Raw genomic sequence first — 25,237 nt, 5'->3', positions numbered from 1 at the left:
AAGCGAACAAATTTTATTTGACTTAACTTTTCTTTTGAAAGCCGCATCCAATTAAACTCAAAAGGCTCTTTTTCATCCATTTTTTCTTAATTCGTTTCATCTTCAATTTTTTTCTTCCAAAATTGTTTGATCAAGATCCTGCAAAGCATGAATTAGTTTCATCTTTCAAAAATTTGCATCATTCTATATGCATCAATTGTCAAATTTTTCACACATGCAAAAACCATCATTTCCCAGTCATTTTGTCTGTTTGTTCGTTATTTCTACAAACGAAACAAAAATATTTCTCTTTTTCATAAACATTACCAATTCAGATAAATGAATCAATGTTATTTTGTTTGAATTTCAGTTAGGCATATGCTAATTTGAAAAATACAATCGATAGGAAAATTAAAGTAACAAAAAATCTAAATAAATGAAGCTAACCGCACTCTATTATATCTGCAAATTATCATTTGATTCGTTGGATCATATAATTTTCAATTCAATGCATTTCAATGAAATCCTTTTCAATAATGAAATTACAAAGAAACGACGTAAAATAATGTTTCAATTACAAATTTTTCTCTTTGTAAATTTCATAATAATACATGAAAAATCAACTTTTAAATATTTTCGCAATCATTATCATCCAACTTTTATTCTCAAAAAAAGTTTTGTGTTGTCGCATCATTTCATTTAATGCAAAAAAATATTTCCCTTTCCCAACGCATCAGTCATTAGTTCTCTTAAAAAAATTATTTGACACTTTGATAAGCAACAGATGTAACTCAGTTTTCAATAAAGAATTTTTTATTGATCAATAATTGATCTTCCTCTAATATCCGTATTTCGCTCATTTATCAAATCAGATCGACTTGGTTTTGTCTGTGGGTAGCAGTCAATATAAAAGTCTAATCATCTCATGGTTTGTATCGTTTATTATTTTTGAGCATTTTGAAGAACTGTTGATATTTCTTTTTAAGACATTCTTCATTGGATTTCTGGTTTTGTTATCTTCAGTTTTTTCCACTCCAACAGTTCTTGTCAAAAAAGAGTTAGTAACACTTCCAGCAGGTGAAAAATTTGATTTAAAAACACATATCCACATTCACAATGCTGGGGAAGAGCCTATTTACGATGTTAATGTCGATGATCAATGGGGCGAATATTTCCTTGTTTCACAAAATGCAAAGGACAATAATTTGTGCCATTACGACAAAATTGAAGGTGAAACAAACGTTACATGTGAGCAGGTGTGGGTACCTCAACGAAGCGGAGCATATCACATGCTACCAGTGCGTGTCAGTTATCGCGAAGTTGCTGATTCTGACGAGATTCAGTTTGTAATTGGACATCCATTCATTGAAGCTCCACTTGACATTCTTCCCCAAGCAGTTTACAAAAGATTTTACACATCTCACAAGCGTGAATTTTTCGCTTTCTTACTGATGAGCTGCAATGCAGTTTTAATTCCATACATTTTCTACACAACTACCCATCACGAGAACAAGAGATCAAAGAAGATTCGCCAAAGCACAAATTCTAAATAAAAAAAAAATTTTTTTTTCATTTTCACGTCACAATTGCGTTTCATCAGCGGTGAAATGGGGTTATAATTAAATAGAATACAAAGAGTTTGTTTTTTCCAAAGATTTTTTTGAAATTTCGAAGCTCCATTACACATCATTTTCATTATGACATCCTCCACTCTTTTGAACTTACCAAGATAAATAGAAAAAAATTTTGATCACTATTGATCATTTCCCTTAGAGAAAATGTCTGAAAAGCAAGTGTGAAAAAATAATTAAAACAGCGATAATTACGATTTATTGTTTCCTGATTTCATATAAACGTGAATAGTACGTTATTGTAACAAACGGAAGAGTGCTGACTTTGGGCTCTGAGCCAAAAGTCATTGAGAACGGAGCTGTTTGCATTGATCGCAAAACAGGGAAAATTGCCTTTGTTGACGAATGTGAAAAGGTTAAATCAGCGTGCCCAGATGCAGAAGTGATTGATGCTGATGGAAAGCTTGTGTGATTTAAAGCTTTTATATTGCAACTTCATTCTTCATTTTAAACTTGAAACAAAGGTTATGCCAGGATTCATTTGTGCGCACACGCATTTCTACAGCATGTTTTCACGAGGAAAAGCTCTTGCGGGACCACCTGCAAAAACATTTATTCAAGTTCTTCAGCGATTATGGTGGGAACTCGACAAAGCTCTGTCACTGGAGGATGTTTATCTCAGTGCTGTTTCTTGCGTAATCCAAGCTATCAAATGCGGAACGACAACATTGATAGACCATCATGCCAGCCCTAATGCAGTAGCAGGCTCGCTTGATGAAATCGCAAAAGCTACACTTGGAGCTGGTGTTCGGGCATGCTTGTGCTATGAAGTTACTGACAGAAACTCTGAGGAAGAAGCAAATGCTGGAATTTCGGAGAATATTAGATTTATGCAAAGATGCGCAAAAGAGCCATCGCCTTTGCTTGCTGCCACTTTTGGCTTGCATGCTTCATTCACTGTGAATGAGAAAATCATGGAAACCATCTCTGCGTATGCTTTGAATGATTCAAAAAAAAGAAGAAGAAGAAAAGCTTCCGTAAAATTTTGTATTAGATGCGATTGCACTTAGCTTTATGAGAATTTTTGAGATTTTTAATATGAATTATTCAATGAATTCAGTGATTAATATATTGATTGTTTTTCTATCATTATTTTTAAACAGACGTTTGCGCCGCGAAGTGCCGCCGGAAACAGTTGGAGTACACATTCATGTTTCTGAATCGTCATTTGACCAAGATGATGCTGAATACAAATGCGGAATGACACCAGTACAGCGCCTCGAGAAACATGGTTTGATTTTTTTTTGTCAACCTTGTTTATTTTGAAAATACCTGTGTTCAATCTCCTTTTCTTTTATTTTTATCCTCTATAACATTTGCGTGATATATTTTCATGGCTCATTTTGTAAAAAAATGACTCTCCTTAAAATAGGATTGCTGGGTCACCGCTCAATCTGCGTGCACTGTGTCGCAATTTCAGAAAGCGACGAAGACATTTTGAAAGAGACAGACACAATTGTTGTGCACAACCCGTCCTCAAACATGAACAACGCTGTGGGATTTGCAAAAGTGCAGAGAATGATGGAGAAAGGTGTTTTGGTGGGGCTTGGAACTGACGGTATGTCACAGGACATGATAAGCGAGTTCAAACAGGGATATGTTGGACACAAGCTCGCACAAAAAGACCCACAGGCAATGTCATGGCAGCTTGGGGAAATGCTCTTCAAATCCAATGCAATGATTGCAGAAAGTGTGAATCCTTTTTTTTTTTTTAATATTCAGATTTGATTTTGATGTCTGTGTTTAAACATTTTTATTTCATAACTGTGCACATTCTTTCGGAAAACTCAATTCAATTCTGTTATATTTAGGATTCTTTGGATTCCCAATTGGGCATCTGACGCCTGGAGCAGCTGGTGATGTAATCATTCTCGATTACTATCCTCCAACTCCTATTACACCAGGAAATTGGCCATGGCACTTCATGTTCGGAATTACCCCGGCTGATGTGAATACTACAATTGTTGCTGGAAAAGTACTGATGAAGGATCACATTTTGAATCTGCCAAAACCACAGTTCGATGAAAAAGCAGTCTTTGAAAGAGCCCGTGAAAGATCCAAAGACGTTTGGGCAAAGTTCTAACTGAAAGAGGTCAGAACGCAAATATTTCCTTGTTCTTAACACTGTTAATAACCAGATTTATGAATTTATTGATTTTACAAAATTACAAGTGAAATTAATTGGTATATTTTTTTCTAAACAATTTGAAGATAATAAAAATGAAGCAGAAAATAGAAAATCAACAATGTGAAATGATTTTTATGTAAACAGACAACAATTCAATCACATGAAGGATTGTCATAATAATCTAAATTCAAAACTCCAAAATACCCCTTTTGCGCTTCTTTGGAATCTGGAGTTGTGTAACTCTTAGAAAATGAAAAAGGATTTAATATTTTGATATATGCTTTTAAAAATAATTGCATACTGCCTGTAACTGTTCGAGAGTTGAGCTTGGAGATGGAGCAAAACTACCAATCACAATAATCAGACAAAAGCTACAAAACAAAATAATACTGATAGAAATAATTAAAAAATCACAAACAAGAGATGTCCCTTCGGGTAATTGCAATATTTCTTTCAAATACTTGGAATTTTTATGGAGAGATCTTTGCTTATCAAATAGACGCATTTTTTTTCTTTCCATAAAGCATGTGTATAGTTTTGGTATTAAACTTCACGAGCACTTTTAAATCAAATGGTTTTCTAACTGCATTGGAGAAATGCAATTCTTTCACATTATTTTACAGATATTTAAGGGATTATATGAAACCATAATTGTATATGAAATTAACCAGTATAAATAGAGAAGTCAGGCAAAGGAAAAATTAAGACTGTACTCGCACAGAATCTTTTCTGTAGTATATGTCTCTTCTCAAGTTTCTAAACTTGTAACAGTTAATAGCGCTGAAGATTATTCACGGCTTGTTGTCTTGAGCGGGAAGATGGCTTGTGGCCTGTGTTTCCATTTGGAAACTCTCGTCATATGGCTTTGATGATCGTCCTTATTCTCGTTCAGAGAAATAAGGGGGACTTCAAGCGATATGAAGCGCACCTTTAAATAACAAATATATCTGTAAATTGGATGTGAATTGGATGTTTTTTGGATTGTTTGAAATAAAAGTCAAAAAGTAAAAAATAGAAGTTATTATCAATTAATAGAAGTTGGAAAAAATCATTAAAAAAATCAATTTTGAATCAAAAATTTGTGAAAAGTGAAATGTTCATTGCTTTTCGTGCTCTGCTTTGTATTGAGCTCTTTCCCTGACAATCTCTGCCATTGTGCGACGGATGGCCTGCACCTCTGGGGCTGTCTCTCCTCTCAGAACTTCCATTGCGTCTGCAGCTTTTCCATACACATCCAGCGCTTCGTCAAAGCTATCCAGTGCAAAATACACTGCTCCAATAGAGCGATATGCTGCACATGTTTGCGGATGGACAGAGCCGAAGATTCGCTCTCTGATAGCACGTGCTTGAGTGTAGTGGCTCATTGCTTGGTGCAGCTTCTCAGCTGCATAGTAGGTGTTTCCCATGTTCATGTGCACAATGGCTGTACTTGGGTCAAATACACCAACGCTCTTTTCATAGATGCGCAGTGCACGCCTGTAAGAATACATTGCCTCTTCTAACTCTCCTTGCTGTCTGTAAGCATTACCCATTCCATTCACAACAGATGCCAAGTTTGGATCAGCTGGGTCATCGTTTTCCTCTTCATCGTCTTCGTCGAAGCTTCTTCTCTTTTTCTTGTCCCTCCGCTTTGCTTTCTGCGTGGCACTCAGCAATCCCTCTTTCCCACCTGCATGCTTCGCTTCGATTTGGTCCAGCAATGACTGGAATATCTCCAGTGCATCGCCTGATGCGCCTTCTGTGAGGAATGCATTGGCTATTTGAGTGTCCAACTCTTTCACGTCGTCTTCGTGTCCGGGAAGAGACTGGAAGAGTTCTTTTGCCTGACAAGGATTTGATAAATAACAAAAGAAAATTGAAAAATACAAAAAAAAAATGAAATTTTATTTCAGAAGCACAATTTTAACCGTCAAAAGATAATAATTTTTGTTTAGAGCAAACCACATTGAACTGCTTTCTTGCCTCTTCGAATTTTCCTCGTGTGACGAGTATCTGCCCCATCATCATTCTGCATGCAGCGAGGCCTTCAAACACCTTCGGGTTGGACTCTTCTGTCGGAGGGGTCTTTTTCGCCTGCCGTGCTGCTGTTGTTGTCGGCACTCGCGCAGACATCAGCGACGGCGCCTTCTGCTTTGAGACACCAGAGACAGACTTCACTGAGCGTGTTGCGGCAGCATCGCGAACAGAACCGTGGAGAGATTTCTCGTCTCCAGAGGGGTGCGGAGAGAGCGGAATGGAAGCATCGGAAGGAGCCCCCGAAAGAGTCGCCGAAGAAGCTGACACTGAAGACGCACCTTTTTCTGCTTCTTCTGCCTGCACTTTCATTCCGGCTGCTGTTGACTCCAAAATGGTTAGTGCTTTGTTCACATAGCTTTCTGCCTCGTCCAGAAGTCCTTGTGCGTGCAGCTGTCTGCTTATGTGGATGTAGACTCCTGCTGTGTCTGGATGCGCCAGGCCAAAGATTTTCTCTCGCAATAGTCTTGCTTTTTCAAAGTGTTCAATTGCCTATATGCAGATGAAAATATATGCATGAACAAAATATCGAAATGACATGTTAATGGTCATTTAAATAAATTCATCCCCAATTCATAATTAAATATTTCATTGAAGAAAATGATATTCTTTCATCCAAACCTCGTCGTATTTCTCAAGTTGCCCTGAAACGATCCCAAGATTGCACTCTGCTGAGGCCATGTCTGGATGCTCGTTCATCCCATTTACCATCATAATCAGCATCCCTTGCTTCAGTGCTTCCTTCGCCTCAACCCATCGCGATGCACAAATATACACAGCTCCCTGATGAAATAAATTCGATGCGACATGAATTGAATCACTTCCATAGCACTTTATTAAATATATTGTTTTTGGATAAATTTGAAATATAAATACAATAACCACAAAAAATGGAATAATGCGCAGAAAATCTCAACAATTATAAAATTAAAATTTCAAACATCTTCTTGAACAACTAGTGCATATTGAAGAAGTTGGATTGCCCTGTCATATTCTCCACGCATCTGCAGAACGTATGTGAATATTGGGAAATGTGAACACAATTTTTAAAACAAATAATCAAGACCTTATGAACAATTGCAAGGTCCACAAGTGCAAGTGCAGTATCTGGATGCCTTTCTCCTTGAAACTTTCTTCTTGTTTCCACAACTTTCTGAAAGCAAGCTAATGCATCATCAAGACGAACTTGTATACGATGTAAAGTTCCTAGATCTCTATAGTAATACACTTTAAATATATGACCGTCTGTAAGCCCTGGACAAGAGTCCAACAAAGCCCCGACTTCAAGTGCCATTTTCATTGCATCAGAGTAACGAGTCAATTCCGTGTATACTTCACATAAGATAAGTTTCGCATAAATGAGTTCTGGGCTTGATGGACCTAATGTCTGATTTATTTTTTTAATGCATTTATTGCATGTTTCAATACATTTTTCATATTCTCCTTCAACCAAAAATTCATGTGCATCAACTTGCAATGTTTTGTAACTAAACAATGAAACATATGTAAGAAAAATAATAAACGAAAGTGGATTATACAACAAACAAGATTATACCTTTCAGTTGTTCCTCCTTTTCCAACATGATCTTTCAAAACAACAGACAATGGAGGTTGTTTCATCGGTGAGTGTTTCCATTCCTATTATTAAAATTAACATCTTTAATTATAAATTAAAACTATTAGTAACCTCATCAATGTGCATTTTCAAATACTAAAATGTTAATAAAAAAATATTATAGAATGTATCGATCAAGTTTTTTTCCATGTTTATAAAATAAAAAACTTGAAGCTTTTTTCATATATTTCCTAATTAAATTATCAGATAATATCTGTGCCATAATAAAGATGGATGACGCATCAGAAAATATTTCTCATGTTCTTTTTGCTTCATCCGTCGAGGAAAGAGCAAGTACAAGGATGATGACATTTAATAAAGAGAAAGAACAAATTAATTTTCACGATTCATTTAACAGTACTATTTCTAAGTTAAGAAAATCAAATAGAACACAACAACTTTTCCATCGGCGCTCAGAAAACGAAGATGATAATGAATTTAAATTTTCACATCCAAAAAATGCATTGGAACTTGTTACAAAACTTTTATCTGATGATGAAACAATAATTTATCAAGCAATATGTGATATTTATGAATTATCAAAAAGTGTGCTTATTTTTATTTGATTTGGTTTTCAATTATTTATTTCCAAGATGGACCGAGTAAATTTATGCAAGAATTATTGAACTGTGATGTTATCACTGCGTTGCAAATTATTGGAAAGAAAACACAATCCATTTTTCTTCTAGTTTGCATTTGTTTCAAAAGATAATCCACAAAAGTTGTTTTTCTTCTTCTTCTTTCTTCTTTTTTATAGCGTAGAATATTGTCGATATTTTGTAACTTTGGTATGATTTGCCTCACCTTTTTTAAGTTTTGAAAGACTTTTATTTTAAAAAGCAACTGAAAGTGGAGAAGAGTTGAATCTGATGACGTTTAGCAATTTAATAAATTTTCTTTCAGATATTTTTTTGAAGCACACAGATGAATCTTGCAGATCAAGAGTTTGAAACAACTCACTTTTAAGAATTACCTATGAAAAGATATTCTTATTCACTTTTTTCTCAGACAATATTGTGCGTAGCAAACTTAATCGGGAATAACTCAATCGCACAGGAACACATTTCTCAATTTCCATTTGCACAAACTGCTATTCAAATTTTATCTTCTTTTTCATCTTGCCCTTTGATGTCTTCCATGCAAATGACAACATCACCATGCCCTTCATTCAGTTTTATAATAAACATCATATTTTTTTTACGCAATAACGTTGTTGTGAGTGAAAATGCAAGTGGTTTAGTTTCAGTCTTTCCTCAACTTGTAGATGCGTTGATGGTAGTCCTTCCGGATTATTGTTCTGTATCGCCTCAGCCGACTTCATCAACGACGATACAAACAACAACAGCAAATTGGCAATCGTTGTTTAAATCATTGAATTGCGCACCAGAAATGTTTCTTTATGATTGCTTGGTTTTAATAAATAAAATTTCAATCGACTATGCTGAAACCATCCCCGTATGCTCTCATTAATTGGTTGATTCGTTCATTCATTTTTGCCTGAATTGAAATCTTCATGAATTTTTTGTCTCTGCAATAAAATTAAAAATATATTTCAGATTCTTTCAAGCAAAAAAGTCTTCAAATACTTAATAAAACTTCTTTCAAATAGTTATCCAGCAATGGCCGAACATTCTCTGTCGATCATTTGCACAACAGTCATTCATTCTGAAACAGACGTATATTTAGTGTGAACATTTTTAATTGCGCATTCTTTTGCTTGAGCTATTCAGCTACTGTTTTTTGAAATATGCTTTTTTTTACGATTGCATTTTGTCCATTTGGATTTTTAGTCTTTAATCGAAGACGAGCTATTGTCACATCTTCAGTTTTTATTAAAAGTTCAACAAAAATATGAGCTAATGCCAGACATTGCTCTCATTTTCAGCAATCTTTGCGTCGATAAGGAAGTTCATTCACACATCTTAAATTCTGGACTTGTTACAAGTGCAGTTCAGCTCCTTCAGACTGCACCAAAACGAGCTGCAAATGACTTTCTTTATGGCTTAGCTTCGATTGTGCTTTGTGGAACATGTCATGCACAGCTAGCAAACGAGAAAGTTACTGGAGCAATGCTCGATGCAATAAACAAAGGTATCAAGGAATCTGAGCGTCTAGCCCTGAAGGCGATTGTTCAGATGTTAGAATTTGGAAAGAAAGAAGCAGAACAAATGGTCCTATGTGGAAGAATGGTGTGCAATACAAGAAATGAAGGAGAAGAGGGTGATAAGCTGGTTGTTACCAACAGAGTACTTGATGAATTATTGGATGAAGATAGATTGAATCATTTTTTTAATCTACGCAGAGTGAAGGACATTGCGGCTCGCCGTTACATAGCCATTATTTACAAAGAGTTTTTAGCAGACCAACTACAGAGTATGCAATTATCAGATTATTCGGGAGATATTGTTGTTGATCATGATGAAAATGATGCAAATACTGAATCTAATGGAGATGAGGAAGAGGAGGAAGAGGAAGATGAGGTAGAGGAAGAAGAAACTGAAGAAACGCTTGATGAAGTTGAATCCGATGATAGCTTTTCTTCTGAAAAAATTGAAGAGAATTCAAATGAAGGGAAAATGGAAGAAGAAAAAGCAGATTTTGCGAATAAATTACAATTAGAAAGAACAGTAAGTTAACGGAACAATGGAAGCAATTGAAATTTTTAAAATAGAAAAGTGATCACTTACTAAATAGAGAGCTTAGAGTTTCTTATAAAACCGAATTGCCTTTAAAATATGTTTATTTTTTATTTTTTTTTTTTTTTTTTTTTTTTTTTTTTTTTTTTTTTTTTTTTTTTTTTCGCAATTGAAAACCAAAACAATTGAGGAAGAATAATCAATAATGGCAACAGGTTAATAAGATTTAATTCAGTATTCGATTGATCGTATTTTGATTATTGAAAAAATTTATGTGAAATCCTTATTATTTTTTTGAATAGAAATACCAAACCCTATGGCTTATCCTTTTACTTTTACTCTTCAATCGAGATATGATGAAAAGTTATTCTCAATGGGAATTTTGAGAAAATGATCCATTTAGTTAAATATTAGGGTGATAATATGGGTAATTATTTTTGAAATCATAACTTTTTTCGGAGTGTTGATTCTTTTAACGTTTTATTTCTATGATAAGGAAAAATTCATTCAAAAAGAAAAAATAAGATAATTGTTTCTAAAATCAATGCGTAAGAAAATATTCAAGAAAAAATTATCTTTGAAAGTGGGAATAACTTTTCATTGTTCATTTATCCACATTCAAAGTGAAAACTCAAACCGAAAATTTTGAGAGAGAAAATATGGATTCAAAAATAATTACCCATATATGATTTCACATTTTTTCAAACAAAATCTTCGATTAGAAATTATTCCATGAATATTTACCAATGTGTGATTATTTTTGAAATCAAATCTTTATTTCGGGGTGTGGATAATTATGAAAATTCATTGTTATTTGCAAATAATTTTCTTTTCAATATTTATTGTCAAAATTTTTTTGAAAAGTTCCATTTGTTTAATTTTCAAAAAATTATAAATTTCATATTTCGATCAAATTTCTGTTTCTACTCACCAAATTTTGCTGTCATTGAAACAAATCCTTGAAAATGTTTTTTTATCCATTTGAGTGTGATTTCGCGAGTGAAAACATAAATTTGATCGAAAAATGAAATTTTTTATTTTATGAAAATTAAACAAATGGAACTTTTCAAAAAATGTAGACACATGTTTTTCAATCAGTTTTATAAAGTTAATAATTGATGGGAAAAAAAAAAGAGAGAGAGAGTATGTATGTGTGAGTGAGAGAGAGTGAGAGAGTGTTGTTTTTTGTTGAAGTTATTTCTTTTCTGTGTTCATTGATAAAAATTCATTTCAAATTTTTAGAACCGTAATTTTTCTTCGAAAAAACAGGATTGCAAAAATAATCACACATATTTATAAAAAAAGATTGGAAAATATATCATAGTTAATATTTGATGACAATATTACACTTGTGTGATTATTTTTGATCAAATGATTTTGACAAATATTTTCTCTTGAGAATTCACTTTGAATATTAACAAAAGAACAATGAAAAGAAAAATGACAAATCAAAGTCATCTTTATTTTATTTCAGCTTTAACATTTGGGGCAAAATATTTTGCTTCAGCCGTTTTCATTCAAAAATTATGTTCTTTTCGTTGACTTTTTAATATCAAAAAACTTATTAAGAATGAGTCCATTTTTTGAAATACGTGTGATGTCACAAAGCATTGTGTAATAATATCAATGATGTTTGTTAACAGATATGATAATCCAATTTATTCTGAAATCAGATGAAGTTTAATAAAGTTATGAGCGAAGCAATTTTTCTATGCCTTTCGCAAAAAAAGCTTGAAAGTCCGTATTTTGCCCCATTTGGTTTCATAAAATCGAAAAAGAGAACAAGTAATTAAAAAAAATTTGAACAGTATTATCCATTCCAAAGAAATTGAATAATAAGATTTGTGACACACATCCCTTTCATTTAGTTATGGGAAAAAGAATTGAATAGCAAATCAAAATTCGAGCTGATGTTTTTTGTCACATCATTCTTCAAACAATAATTTAAAAGTTATTTATTTCAAAAAAAAAAAAAAAATCGTAATTAATCAACCTGCATAATTTATGATTATTCTTTTTGTACAATTATTTGCTATTGTTGTTTTTATTTAAAAAAAAATAAAGAAAAAATCTCGAAATAATTATTGAAAAATTTGATTTCTGGTTATTTATCTTGTCAAATATCCAGCACAATATCATTTGATCCTTTGTCTGACTGATGCTCTTCGTCTTCGGTAGTTAAAGCTTTGATTTCTTTCTCCTTAATTTTCTGAGCGGAAAAATCTTCTTCGTTATCCGTTTCTTTTTGTGTTGCTTCTATTGTCGATTTGCTTTTATTGCGTTTTTTTGGAGGTGGCGGAGGTGGAGGAAACGGACTGCTTGCTCTATTTGCGGAAATTGGAGGTTGGTTCTGATTATCTTCCAAAGCTTTTGCTTTCTCTTCTCTTCTTGCTCGTTCTTCCATTTCTCTTCGCAAATTTAGAATATATTCTTCTTTCTTCTTCTTCTCTTCTCTTTCATTTTCCTCTCTTTTCAACTTTTTCTCTCTTTCTCTTTCTCTTTCTCTTTCTTCTTCTTCTTCTCTTTCTCTTCGATCTTCTTCTGTTTCTCTCTTGTAAAACAAATCAGTATCTATTGGAGGAGGAGATTCACTCAAAATTTCCTCTTTCTCGTTTTCTCCTTTTTCATCGTTTTCAGTGGCTTCATCATTTTCTTTATCAACAATAATATAATCGCTTTCTTCTTCTTCTTTTTCCCCGTTCTTTGTTTTCTTTTCTTTCTTTATTTTCTCAATCCACATTTCGAGAGAAGCATGCGTGTCAAATCTTTTGAGATTTTTTTGATTCTTTCTTGCTTCTTTTTCTTTTATCTTTTTCGCCTTTTCTTTTTCTTTTTCCAGTTCTTCTTTCTTCCTTTTCTCTTCTTTTTTGTCTTTTTCCTCTTTCATTCTTTCTTCTTCTATCTTTTTGATTCGCCTTTCTTCGTCTGCTGATGTTTCATAAAATTGCAAAATATCTTCCTCATCATCTTCAAGATCAACAGTTTCAATACTTGAATTTTCTTGCTTTTCGTCCAATTCTTCTTCTTTTTCTTCTTTTTCATCAGTTGATTCATCTTCAAAATAGTCATTTTCATTTTCATCAAAGGATTTTTCAGGCTTATGTCCACGAAATGAACTCACATCAATACCGTTATTTTCGTCTTCAAAGCTGCTGTCATTGTAATCGTAATAATCAATTTTGGCTTCGTTCCTCGCAGATTCTTTCTTTCTTTTAGGTTCATTCATTGATGAAAACAATGGATTGCTTGAATAATGTGGCTCATTAACAAATAATGAGGAATGCAAAATATTTTCTTCTTCACTTTCTTCTTCCTCTTCGCTTTCAAAATCGATATAGCTAATTTTTATATATTTTTCTTTCGCGTTTGATTTCGTCTTCTTTTTGTTCATTTTCAATTGCAAGCTTTCATCTCTTCCTTTATTTCTTTCAACAAACTTGGACTTCTTTTTCTTTTCAGTACTGCTCCCTTTTTTCAATTGATTATGTCGTTTCTTTTGTTTATCCTTGCGATCAATCGATTCGTTCGCACGAACTTTTATCAGAGACGAATTGATCTGATCAAAATATGATGTTTCAAGATCTGCTTCATCGTCACAACTTTTAAATGAAATTGAGAGTTCATCACCTGTAGAGTTTGAATCAATATAAGATAAGAACTTTTGAGAATCCTTTGAGCTTTTGGGTTTCTCTTTCTTTTCAGAAAAATCATCTTTATTTTGCAACTGCAGATTGCTCCGTTCGATAATTGAACTTCTCGTCAGAATTCCGCTTTTTGAAGAAGTCTTTTGTAATGTCATTTGATGTTCTTTTAACGCCATAGTATGTATTGTTTGTTCCAGTGATATACGGACAGAAATTTCATTTTGAATTTCATTTTTTTTCAATTGCTTTTGCCTTTCTTTTTCCTCTTCTCGAAGTTTCTTTCTAATGAACAATTCCAAGCTTGCAGGTACTGCGAAATCTTCAGATTTACTATACTTTTTGATTCGGTCAAAAATGAAAGATGATAGTTCTTTTCTTTTTCTCTCAAGCAATGGAAGATCAAATGGAAAAAGAGAAGACATTTCTGGCCGCGAAGGTATAACATTATAAAATTTTATTTCTTCCAAATTGAATTTAACATACAAAGGGAAAGGGTGCCAATGAGGTCGTATATGCATCATTCTTTTTAACAACGAAGATTGGTGTCTTGAGTCATCAACTGCTGAAATATCATCAATAGTTGAGTTCTTCTTATGTTGTATATTCATGTTGCAAGATTATTATGTCATAAAGAGTGAAAAATATCTAAATATTTCCTTCAAAATAAACTTTTATATTATCAATTTATTTTATTATGAGAACAAAGATCAAAAAGAAAAACAACAATTAATTTTGAAGGCTCCCCACCAATATACTGGAATAGAGAATTTTAAATCTTTATGAGTGATTCAAATTTGAACTTTAATTTAAATGAACCTTTCTCGGATGAAGCATCAATAGAGCCTTTTGATTTGGATAATGAACAAGGAAATAATCACTGGGAACAGAACAAAAATGAAGAAAACACAGAAGAAAATAGCGAAAGAAAGTATGTAAATAGGGCTTCTTTTATTTATGGAAAATTTTAAATTAATTATTTTTATATTCAACAATTATTTATAAATATTTTTTTGTGTGAATAGTGTTGAAATTATTCAAAATTCTCAAAAACATGAAGAAGAAATTAATTATAGAAATGAACTTGAGAAGCAAGAATATCTACAAAATGCAAGAAAATTCTCTTCCAGCGAAGAATCACTTTTTGAAGATGAAAGCGAGATAATTGTTATGGAGAGTCAAGAACGAAACGAGGCAGATGATTGCAAAGAAGCTGCAAGTTCCATTAAAGATAACTATGACAAAGAATGTGCTAACAAGAAAGAACAGAATCATACAAAAATTGATGAAGAACAAAAGGAATCAAAAAATATTTTGGAGAATGAACTCCTTCAAGAAGAAATTAGCTTCGAAACACATGACATTAAAAAGGAAATGCAAGAAATGAAGAAGAACGAAGAGTGCTATATTTTCAAGAAAGGAAATGAGGTTAATAAAGATTTTGAAAGAAAGGATAATGAAATTTTAATTGAGGACGAGAAAGAAGATCTGAAAGAGGTTGTTCTTGATAATGAAAATTCAAAAGAAATTGAAGAGCTAGTCGATGGAAATAAATATAAACAAGATATGTTGAATGAAAAAAACGAAAATGGGATTCATTTGCATGATGACGAAAATGAAGTGAAAATCAATACAGCATCAGAGGAGTCAAGCGTGAAAACTGAGGTGGAAACAAAAGACGATGATTACAAAAAGAAAATAGCAAAATGCGAAGAAGAAAAATGCGCCAACGAAACAGATGAAAAAAAAGAAAAAGATGCTGAGAGATTGGATGAAATCGAAATGGATGCGAATAAAACTGACGAAGAATTCGAAAGTACCGAAAAAGATAAAGAGAAGAAGCTTTTTGAAGAAGAGACAGATATTAGAAAAGCTCAGAAAGGAAATATTTATGAACAAAAGGAAGAACATAAAGAGGATGATTACACTAAGAATCATTTAGAAGGAAAGAATAAAGAGATCTACAAAGAATCAGACGAAGAGATAGAAAGCTCAACAGAAACAGCCAAAGTCGAAAATGAAACAAGTGAAAACGAAGCAAATACGAAGGAGTACAAAATGGATGCTGAAAAAGATCAGAAATATGAAAATGTTTTAAGTGGAGAAGACGCACAAGAAGACGAACACGATGAAAAAGCAGATTCGGCTGAGAATGTTCAGCCAAAAGAAGATCTGAAAGAAGAATTTGAGGACAAAAGAGAAAGTTCTGATGAGGTTAAAGAGAATGAAGCAATAAAAACTGCCAGCGAAGAGACCAACAAAAAGGCAACACTTTTTGAGAGCGAAGAAATAAGTGATAGAAAAGATGATGACAATGATGATGAAGAAGATGAAGATGATGAAGATGATGAAGAAGATGAAGAAGACGAAGAAGACGAAGAAAGTGACAGTAAAGAAAAGATTGTTTCATCCGGAAAACAACAGAAAGAAGATGATGAAACCAAAGAGGAAGGGCAGTTGCCAAAAGAAATAGAAGAATCGATCGAAGAGAATGAGAGGAATGCTGAAAAAGACACTACGAGAGAGAAAGATACAAAAGAGAACCAAAATGAAGAAGAAGGCAAAGAGGATAACGAAGAAAAAGAAGACAATGATAATGCTCAGTTTGATGAAAAAGAACAAGAATCTGAACGAAATGAAGAGAAATACGATGATTTGGAAAAAGAATCGAATGAACAGTTTGCTGAAAAAGAAGAGAAAGACACGAATGCCATTTCAGAAGAATGCGAGAAAAGAGAAAGTGCATTTGCAAAAGATGAGACAGAAGAAGAGGAAAGCAACGAGAAGAACAACAGAAAGCAAGAAATCTTCACGGAAGATGAAAGAAATGAGGAAGGAAACGAGGAAAGTGGCAAAGAAGAAGAAGAAGAAGAGAGAGTTGAGGTAGCTCAACAGAAGAATGACGAAGAGAAGACTGAAAAGAAAGAAGAAGATGCGGAAGATGAAGCGAAGAATGATGAGTTATTGACTGAAGAGCAAAATGTTGACTCAAAAGGAATTGTTGAAGAGAAAGAAGAAAAATCAGAGAGATCAGATTCAACAAACACTGCTGGAGATGAAAAAGCAGATGAAGAGGAGGAGGAGGAGGAGGAGGAGGAGGAAGAAGAAGAAGAGAAAGGAAAAGAGAAAGAGAAAGAGGAAGAGAAAGACAGTACAAAAAAGGAAGAAAGTGAGAAAGAGGAAGAGGAGGAAGATGATGAGCAGGAAAAGGGAAGAGGGCAAATTCAAGGAAATGTTGAAAGAAAGGAAAATGAAGCAATACAAGAAAATCTAACAGAACAAGAATTACATGAAGAGCAAGAGGAAGCAGAGACAAAAAATGACAAAGATGACAAAGATGACAAAGATGACAAAGATGACAAAGATGACAAAGATGACAAAGATGACAAAGATGATAAAGATGACCCGACGAAAGAAGAGGAAAGAGATGGAAGAAGTTGTAATGTTGAAGTCAATAACATGGATGAAAGAGAGGAAATAGTTTCAGAACAAGAAAAAGAAGACAGGAAAAGAAGCGGCGAAACAGCAGCTGTTGATGAGAAAGGAATGGAATCCAATGAAGTTGATGAAAGGACAAAAAAATATAAAATGGATGAGGGTGAAGCAGATGAGGCAAAAGAGAAAGAAGATGAAGCTATGCCAACTGAGAGTGAAGCAGAAGAAGAAAAGAAAGAAAAGATTGAAGGCTCAAATGATTCCTTTGCACTGGAGAATGAAAGAGCTGGCACAGATGCAAAAGAGGCTGCATCGGAAGAGAGAGAGGAAGATGTTGATGAAGTGACAGATGAAGAAATTGCTCAGAAAGATAGTTTTCCTGTTGAAAATGAAGAACGTGCAGAAAAGAAAGAAGAGGCAAAGGAAGAAGTTGAGGAAGCAGATGAACATTTGAATGATGAATCAATTAGAGAAGAGAATGGCTCAAATGCAACAACAGAAAAACCTTCTGCTGCTGAGGAAATAACAGACAAATTGTTGGAAATTGAACAAAATGTTGAAAAAGAAACAGAAGCGAATGAGAAAGAAGAAGATGATCTTCAAAAAGAATATGAAATGGAAATAAAAGCAGCAAAAAATGATGAATCTGTTGGAGAATTATCAAGTGGTATAGATGAGTTATCGAAAGATGCTTCAAAACAGAATGAAAGGAATGAAATAAAGAGAGGAGGGGAAGAAGATGTGGAAGAAGAGAGAAAGACTGAGCAGATGGAAGATGAAGCGAAAAATGATGAGTTATTGACCGAAGGACAAAATGTTGACTCAAATGGAATTGTTGAAGAGAAAGAAGAAAAAGCAGAGAGATCAGATTCAACAGACACTGCTGGAGATGAAAAAGCAGATGAAGATGAAGATGAAGATGAAGATGAAGATGAAGAGGAAGAGGAAGAGGAAGAAAAAGAAAAAGAAAAAAAGGAAGAAGAAGGAATTAAAGAAGAAGAAGAAGAAGAAAGTCTCAAACGGGAAGAAGAGGAAAGAAAGACAAAAGAAGAAGAAGAAGAAGAGAGAATAAAACGAGAGGAGGAAGAGCATTTAAGAAGAGAAGAAGAAGAAGAAAGGAAACGAAAGGAAGAGGAAGAAAAGGAGAAGAAAGAAGAAGAAGAGAAGAAGAAGAGGGAAGAAGAAGAAAGATTAAAGCGGAAGGAGGAGGAGAGGATGAGAAAGGAAGAGGAAGAAAGGCTAAGAAAGGAGGAAGAGGAACGAATAAGAAAAGAGGAGAAGGAGAGGAGGAAGAGGGAGGAAGAAGAAAGAATAAGGAAAGAGGAAGAAGAAGAGAGGAAAAGGAAAGAAGAGGAGGAAAGGTTAAAACGGGAAGAAGAAGAACGATTAAGAAAAGAGGAGGAAGAAAGGAAGAAAAAGGAAGAAGAAGAAAGATTGAGAAAAGAAGAGGAGGAGAGAAAACGAAAGGAAGAAGAAGAAAGGAAGAAGAAAGAGGAAGAAGAAAGAAAACAAAAGGAAGAGGAGGAAAGGAAGAAGAAAGAAGAAGAGGAAGAAAGATTAAAGAAAGAAGAGGAGGAAAAGTTAAGAAAAGAAGAAGAAGATAAGAAGAAGAGGGAAGAAGAAGAGCGTTTCAGAAGAGAAGAAGAAGAAGAAAGGAAACGAAAGGAAGAGGAAGAAAAGGAGAAGAAAGAAGAAGAAGAGAAGAAGAAGAGGGAAGAAGAAGAGGAGGAGAGGAAGAGAAAGGATGAAGAAGAGCGATTGAGAAAAGAAGAGGAAGAAAGAATAAAGAGAGAAGAAGAGGAAAGAAAAAGGAAGGAAGAAGAAGAGGAAAGAAAACGAAAAGAGGAAGAAGAAGAGAAGAAGAGAGAAGAAGAGGAAAAGAAAAAGAAGGAAGAAGAAGAAAGATTGAAGAGAGAAGAAGAGGAGAATAGGAGGAAAGAAGAAGAAGAAGAAAATCTTGAAAGAGAAGAAAAAAAGAAAAGTGCTGTAAGAAAAATCGAACATTTTTGGATTGAACAAAAGCAGATAAAAGAAGCAAAAGCGCATCTAAATTGCTTACGAGAAGAGAAAGAAAAGGAGAAAGAGAGAAAAGAAGAAGAAGAAAGAAAGAAGAAAGAGGAGGAAGAAGAAATGAGAAAACAAAAGGAAGAAGAGGAACGAATCAATAGAGAAGAAGAAGAAAGATTAAGGAAAGAGGAAGAAGAGAGAAAGAAGAAAGAGGAAGAAGAAATATTGAAAAGAGAAGAAGAAGAAGAAGAAAGGCAAATGAAGGAAGAGGAGGAAAGACTCAAAATGGAAGAAGAACTTAAATTGAGGAAAGAGGAAGAAGAAAGGAAAGAAAGAGAAAGAAAAATCGAAGAAGAAAAATTGAAACAAGAAAAGGAAGAAGAAGAGAAGAGAAGAGAAGAAGAAGAAAGAAAACACAAGGAAGAAGAGGAGTGTTTAATAAAAGAAGAAGAAGAAAGGTTAAGAAAGGAGGAGGAAGAACGAATTAAGAAGGAAGAAGAAGAAAGAAAGCGAAAAGAAGAGGAAGAAAAAGAGCGTATTAGAAGAGAAGAAGATGAAAGACTCAAAATGGAAGAAGAGAAACGAATAAAGAGAGAGGAAGAAGAAAGAATTAAACGGGAGGAGGAGGAAAGGATCAAGAAAAAAGAAGAGGAAAAAAGATTAGAAGAGGAAGAAGAAGAGAGACTGAGAAAAGAAGAAGAAGAGAAAAAAAGGAAGGAAGAAGAGGAGAGATTAAGAAAGGAAGAGGAAGAACAGAGAAGAAGAGAAGAAGAGGAAAGTAAACGGAAGGAAGAAGAAGAAGAAAGAAGAAAGAAAGAAGAGGAAGAGAGAAGGAGACAAGAAAAAGAAAAGGAAGAGAGAAAAAGAAAAGAAGCAGAAGATGAACAAAAAAGGAAAGACGAAGAAGAAGAAGAAAGACGAAGAATAAAAGAGGAAGAAGAACGCTTGAAAAGAGAAGAAGAAGAGAAGAAACGGAAGGAAGAAGAGGAAAAATTTGAAAGGGAAGAAGAAGAAAGGCTTAGAAAAGAGGAAGAAGAGAGATTAAAACGAGAAGAGGAAGCAAGATTAAAGAAAGAGGAGGAGGAGGAAAAATTGAGAAAGGAAAAGGAAGAGAAGAAGAAAAGAGAAGAAGAGGAAAGAATCAGAAAAGAGGAAGAGGAGAAAATAAAGAAAGAGGAAGAAGAGAGGAAGAAGAAAGAAGAAGAAGAAAGAATTAAGCGAGAGGAAGAAGAAAGATTAAGAGAGGACGAAGAAGAGAAGAGGAAAGCAAGCGAAAAGGAAAAAGAAATGAACGAGGAGCTGAAAGACGATTTGTTTGATGAACCCACAAAATGCAAAGCACTTAAGAAAGGAAACCAAACACTTTCGTTTTCCCCGATACAATCCTATTCAACTTCATACGCCTCTCCATCTTCATCATCGCCTTCAGATGCATCTGCTTCAGATCCACAAAATGTGTCAGCAGCTTCTGATGAAAACACTTCATCTTCCATTTTGGCAACTCCTTTGACAAAAACAACATCATCTGACGCATTTTCATCTCAGGCTGCATCGCCAACTGTGGCTGCACTGAAAGAAGTCTACAAGCAACTCCATTCTCCATCTCACTATTCACCTCAAACAGCTTCATCAGCCACCTCTTCTTCTCCTTCTGCGAATGCAACGCCACTCCAATCACGTTCTTTTGCCTATTCTTCTCATTTGTTTTCTCCTCATTCATTGTCCAAGCAATCACAGAACATTTCTTTTGCTTCGGTGCCTTCAGAAATCCGATGTTCTCCTTCATTTTTGCTTCTCTATTCGCTTTTGCAGCTTTTGAAGGCCAACCTTCTACCATCAGCACACTCATCTCCGACTCTTCTTTTCAGCAACGTCTTTTCTCATCACAGCTCATCATCTGAATATTCTGCCTCTTCCATCTCTTCTTCTCGCCGACCTCAGATTCATTCTCCATTTGTATCCTCTTTGGCACTTCCTCGTTCGCTCCTCTTTATTCTGCGATGCCTATCGTCTGCTGCGAAGAGAAAGGAAACTCGAGTGGCTATTACAAACTGGCGCTTGCATTTCAGCAGGCTGAGAAAGGCGCACACGCAAAGACTTCACAAACAGCAGAAAACGATCAAAGTGAAGGAACAAGGTGAAGGCACCCGTGCAAATGAACCGAAGTATGAAGATAAAGAAAGAATGAGAAAGAAAAGAAAGCAGCGGGAACAATCCACTTCTCCACCGAAAAGAAGAACCCGAGGGCAAGTACGCAACATTGGTGGAGCATCTGTTCCTCCACCTGAAGTTAGCGAGCGAATAAGAGCAAGAAGAGGGCAGACTGACGCTTTTGAAGGACTGGAAACTGTGCAGGAAAGCGGAAAAGAGACGGAAACAGAGGAAAACACAACGAGAGAAGAGAATGCGGCAGATGACAACGAGTCTGTGTGCTTGAGATGTCTTTCATATCTTCTGAATCCATCTGGAAGCCAACAGAGTGCATCTTCAAGCTGCTCATCTGTTTCAGAGCATACACCATCATTTCTGAGCTTTCCTCTTCCGGCTCTTGACCCATCCTTTTCAGAATTTCCACTTGATCTTCTTGTTTCACTGCTTTGCTCTTGCTGCGATTCATTACAAGAAAGAGCATCGATTCTTTCTCAACTGGCTTCAAAACAATCTCCGCTGAATGCAATTCGAGAAGAATTCGCAAAGGAACAACAAATCAGGTTTCCACCATCTGGTGCATTTACAGCTCAAATGATGCATGCTTCGTCTTCGAGGAATTACAACACTGAGGCAAAAGCAGGGTTTTCTGTGGGAATGAACTCATGGATGCTTTTGGAATTTGTGTTGCATCTTTTGGTGATTGTCACAAATTTGTCGCTTTTGGGCACAGTGAAAAAATGGATGATTGGAATAGATGAGGATGAAGGAACTCCAAAGAAAGAAAAGAAGGAAAGAGATGATGAGTCGAGAGTATTTGAAGCAGATCCAGATTGCAAAAAAGAAAGTAGACGCTCAAAAGAGTCTGAATACAAGTTTAAACTGTGCTGGACCATTCCTCTAATTTGTCGTTTAATATCAGTCGTGCTTGACTTGTTACTGCTGATTGAAGGGAAGAAGCAACTTCAGGGATCGACTGTTGCTTCTTCTTCTGCAACAACTCCGACCCATCCAAAAGATGAACTGACTTTCGCTTTTCTTTCATTGCTTTCGAAGATCCTCGAGCTCTGCTTCCGCCTCAGTGGCAATCTACTTCACAGCTCAGATTCTCATCCGCTTTATTTGTCATCATCATTTGTTCCACTTTCTGTTCGTGCACTGAAAGAAGAGCATGAAAGAGAGAAAGATCGAAGAATTCAACTTCAAAACACATCAGCAGAATCATCAATTTCTCCATCGCATTCTCTCTCCACTCCTCAGAGGTCAGCTGGAAGTGCAGCAATTGCTTCAACACATGCATCTCCTCCAAATTCTTTTGTGCTAACGAACAAAGAAAAAGCAGAAAAGAAAGTTGGTACAATTGTGAGTGAATTTGAGTGCATTGTGTTTTTGTGTCTTTCTCTTTTATCACAAAATCCTGATGCGGTTAAGCTGTTTTGTTCGTTTGGCCTCGTCAGATTCAGCATCGGAATGTCAAAAAGGGCGTTGCACATTCTCAACTGCAATGACAGGCGCGCATTGGAGGATAAAAGAGAAAGAGAAAAGGAGAAAGAGAAAAGGAGCAGTGAAGGAAGAGATTCAGAAAGAATAGAAGAGATGCATGAAAGAACCAAAAAAGAAACAGATGAAACGAACAGAGATGTCGACAATGCATTGTCACTACTCAATCATTGTGGCCTGCTGTTTGAAAGCTTCTCTAAATGCCAACAGACTCTGTCTTTTTTGACTGAGATTCCACTTTTCCATACCGTTTCGACTTCTCCATCTTCGACATCATCGTCTTCATCGTATTCATCTGCACTTCGCTTTCATCGAGGCATTTTGACTGCACTTTTCAGCCACTCAGCCTCTTCTTCACTTCACAACTATCTTTTAGTCTCGCTTTCTATCCTTCGCCACCAACAGCAGAATGCAACACTGTCATCTGCAGAACTGGAGCACTGCAAAATAGTTGTTGACGAAATAAAACGAGGAAAAGTAGCTGGAGAATGTAAAGATACTGTTGGTGAAGTCGAAAAGTACATAATTTCAGCGCTAAATAGATAAAAATTCATTGAGACGTCCAACAAAGAAAGAAATTTTGTTAAATAATAATCTCTTAAGATGAAGCGACAAATAATTAAAGAAAAAAAATTAACAGCATTTTGACAGATATTTTATTATTATTTTCCTATTTTTTTCAGTGTTCATTAATTATCAACACTTATACTCACATTTCATTCTTTGATTATTTATTTTGTATGTTATTCAGAGATTGTAAAAATATGACTTAGAAAATACATAATGTTCAACAACCAGTTGTAATTTCCAATGAGTTTTCTTGAATTAATAGCAAAGAAAAGGTGCATGGCATAAAATAAGATAGAAATGATAAATCAAACAGTGAGGAATTGATAAAATTAAGCAGAATGCTTCAAATTTTCAATTGCAAAGAAAGTTTAATAAATAAATATTTGTTGAAATTAAACCTTTCTTTCTTTGATATGTTCTTCAACACCAAAAAATCAACAAGCTGCCCAATCATCGATGTCGGGAGTTTCATCAAGGAGCTTATCCCATTCGTTATCTTTTTCAGTAGTCTTTGCACTTCTCTTCTTCTTCTTCTTCTTTCCATTAATTATTCCACTCGCATCTGTTTCTTCCTTCTGAATTATAGCATTTAACTTTTTATCTTCTTCAACAATTGGCTTTGTTTCTTTTTTTTCTAAAGCAATCTTTTGCTGTTTCACATCACATTCTTCGTTTGTTTCAGTTGTTTGCATTGTCTTTAGTCGCTTTTTTTCGCTTTCCATTTGCTCTTCTTTTTCGATAATTGCCAGATCAACTGGTTTTTCATCTTCATCAACATTCTCCTTAATCTGATCAAATGCTGAAATATTGCTTTCCTCTTTCCCACTTTGATTTATTCTTTCTTCTTTTTTCTCCATTTCTTCATCCATGAGTTCTAAAATTTCACTTCGTTTCTTCATTTCTTCGGCGCTCACAACTTCAGTTGTTTCGTAGGGATACTTCTCAGAATTGTGGTCATCCCACCCATGCAGATAGCGCCTCCACGAGCGAACAACGGAATCAAATGCTCGCTTTGAGCAGTTCCATTCAGGCTTTGGCGTTGATGGATGAATATGCGGATCACGTTGATCTCTATTAATAATTACGACGAAATAGTGAGAAATATATAAATAATAATAATAATTCGTCAATACTTTTTAACTGCAGAAACGTAATTGCGATATCCACTTGTGCTTTTTCCATAAATAATTTGCTTTTCTCTTTGTTCAATCCTTCTTTTTTTCTTTTCAGGATTTGACCAATCTTCATCATCAAATAAAGCTCCACTGTCTTCATATCCACAATTATTTGATAAATTTTGCTGAAAAGATGAATTGAACATTGTTGTTTGTTTTATATGGTTGTGATAAGTCGGAGGAGAACGAGGATAAGAAGGGTGAGTTTCAAAGAAAAGAGAAGGACTAAATGTTGGTGAAAACAGGGCATGTTGGGAAAATGGTGAAAATGGAGACTCAAAACTCGATTGCATAGGCGGTGTGAAAGGAGGAGAATGAAAGTTGGTGAATGTGGGTGGCGTTGGAAAAAGTGGCGCTGTAATTGGCTGAGAACCATGTGAAATGTTTTGCTCATTTTCAGTTGAAAATATTTGCGACGCGTATCCCGATGAAAATGCGCTCTTCACTTGATCCAATTCCTTATCATTCGATTGGGCTTGAAAACTGCTTTTTAAGAACTTTGAGTTCTGAACTTCTAATTTCGATTCCACTTTCATTTCGTCTTGGGACGGACAATCTAACTTTTGCAATTCGTTTGGAAACATATATAACTTGTATGATAAACTATAAACCGGATTGTTGAATAGGAAACTTTTTCGAATAAGCTTAAAAAAATACGTTTGCCCATTAACATAAAAAAATATCTTCAAAAACAACAAACAACCACAGAACCAAAAAAAATCTTATGAGTTTCATTTTTTCAATTAAAGTGCTTATAAT

The 25,237-nt window shown here is 34.8% G+C and overlaps 7 protein-coding genes across 7 annotated transcripts; 4 read left to right on the top strand and 3 right to left on the bottom strand.

Moving 5' to 3' along the window:
- Window positions 1-837: 837 nt before the first annotated feature.
- Window positions 838-1,632, top strand: MONOS_6109 (putative Translocon-associated protein beta (TRAPB)). Its single transcript, XM_067876314.1, has 2 exons — window positions 838-907; window positions 966-1,632. Exons 1-2 carry the CDS (start codon window positions 905-907, stop codon window positions 1,530-1,532), a joined length of 570 nt encoding a protein of 189 aa, XP_067718890.1. The 5' UTR covers window positions 838-904; the 3' UTR covers window positions 1,533-1,632.
- Window positions 1,633-1,750: 118 nt separating this feature from the next.
- Window positions 1,751-3,861, top strand: MONOS_6108 (putative selenium metabolism protein SsnA). The gene is made up of 6 exons (XM_067876313.1): window positions 1,751-1,772; window positions 1,843-2,016; window positions 2,075-2,541; window positions 2,714-2,841; window positions 2,983-3,300; window positions 3,422-3,861. The coding sequence occupies exons 1-6, from the start codon at window positions 1,758-1,760 to the stop codon at window positions 3,691-3,693; spliced, it is 1,374 nt and encodes a 457-aa protein (XP_067718889.1). The 5' UTR covers window positions 1,751-1,757; the 3' UTR covers window positions 3,694-3,861.
- Window positions 3,862-4,521: 660 nt separating this feature from the next.
- On the bottom strand, window positions 4,522-7,475 carry MONOS_6107 (putative mbre TPR repeat protein). Its single transcript, XM_067876312.1, has 7 exons — window positions 7,439-7,475; window positions 7,307-7,389; window positions 6,818-7,238; window positions 6,693-6,755; window positions 6,373-6,582; window positions 5,680-6,243; window positions 4,522-5,561 (listed from the first exon to the last, which is right to left on the bottom strand). The coding sequence occupies exons 1-7, from the start codon at window positions 7,451-7,453 to the stop codon at window positions 4,836-4,838; spliced, it is 2,082 nt and encodes a 693-aa protein (XP_067718888.1). The 5' UTR covers window positions 7,454-7,475; the 3' UTR covers window positions 4,522-4,835.
- A 1,510-nt stretch (window positions 7,476-8,985) lies between these two features.
- MONOS_6106 (uncharacterized protein) lies at window positions 8,986-10,002 on the top strand (the record flags this gene model as incomplete). The annotated part of the gene is made up of 2 exons (XM_067876311.1): window positions 8,986-9,051; window positions 9,157-10,002. 2 exons carry the CDS (start codon window positions 8,986-8,988, stop codon window positions 10,000-10,002), a joined length of 912 nt encoding a protein of 303 aa, XP_067718887.1.
- Window positions 10,003-12,016: 2,014 nt separating this feature from the next.
- MONOS_6105 (uncharacterized protein) lies at window positions 12,017-14,342 on the bottom strand. The gene has a single exon (XM_067876310.1). It carries the CDS (start codon window positions 14,252-14,254, stop codon window positions 12,119-12,121), a length of 2,136 nt encoding a protein of 711 aa, XP_067718886.1. The 5' UTR covers window positions 14,255-14,342; the 3' UTR covers window positions 12,017-12,118.
- A 6-nt stretch (window positions 14,343-14,348) lies between these two features.
- MONOS_6103fu6104 (putative Signal recognition particle receptor FtsY) lies at window positions 14,349-23,533 on the top strand. The gene is made up of 2 exons (XM_067876309.1): window positions 14,349-14,574; window positions 14,669-23,533. Exons 1-2 carry the CDS (start codon window positions 14,426-14,428, stop codon window positions 23,277-23,279), a joined length of 8,760 nt encoding a protein of 2,919 aa, XP_067718885.1. The 5' UTR covers window positions 14,349-14,425; the 3' UTR covers window positions 23,280-23,533.
- On the bottom strand, window positions 23,532-25,227 carry MONOS_6102 (putative histone RNA hairpin-binding protein). The gene is made up of 2 exons (XM_067876308.1): window positions 24,437-25,227; window positions 23,532-24,374 (listed from the first exon to the last, which is right to left on the bottom strand). The coding sequence occupies exons 1-2, from the start codon at window positions 25,060-25,062 to the stop codon at window positions 23,738-23,740; spliced, it is 1,263 nt and encodes a 420-aa protein (XP_067718884.1). The 5' UTR covers window positions 25,063-25,227; the 3' UTR covers window positions 23,532-23,737.
- Window positions 25,228-25,237: the final 10 nt, after the last annotated feature.

The sequence above is a fragment of the Monocercomonoides exilis genome, assembly GCF_001643675.1.
Source record: "Monocercomonoides exilis strain PA203 chromosome Unknown scaffold69-233226, whole genome shotgun sequence".
NCBI lineage: Eukaryota > Preaxostyla > Oxymonadida > Polymastigidae > Monocercomonoides > Monocercomonoides exilis.
The sequence above is the reverse complement of the archived record's forward strand: the minus strand, read 5'-3'. Positions and strand labels throughout refer to the sequence as shown.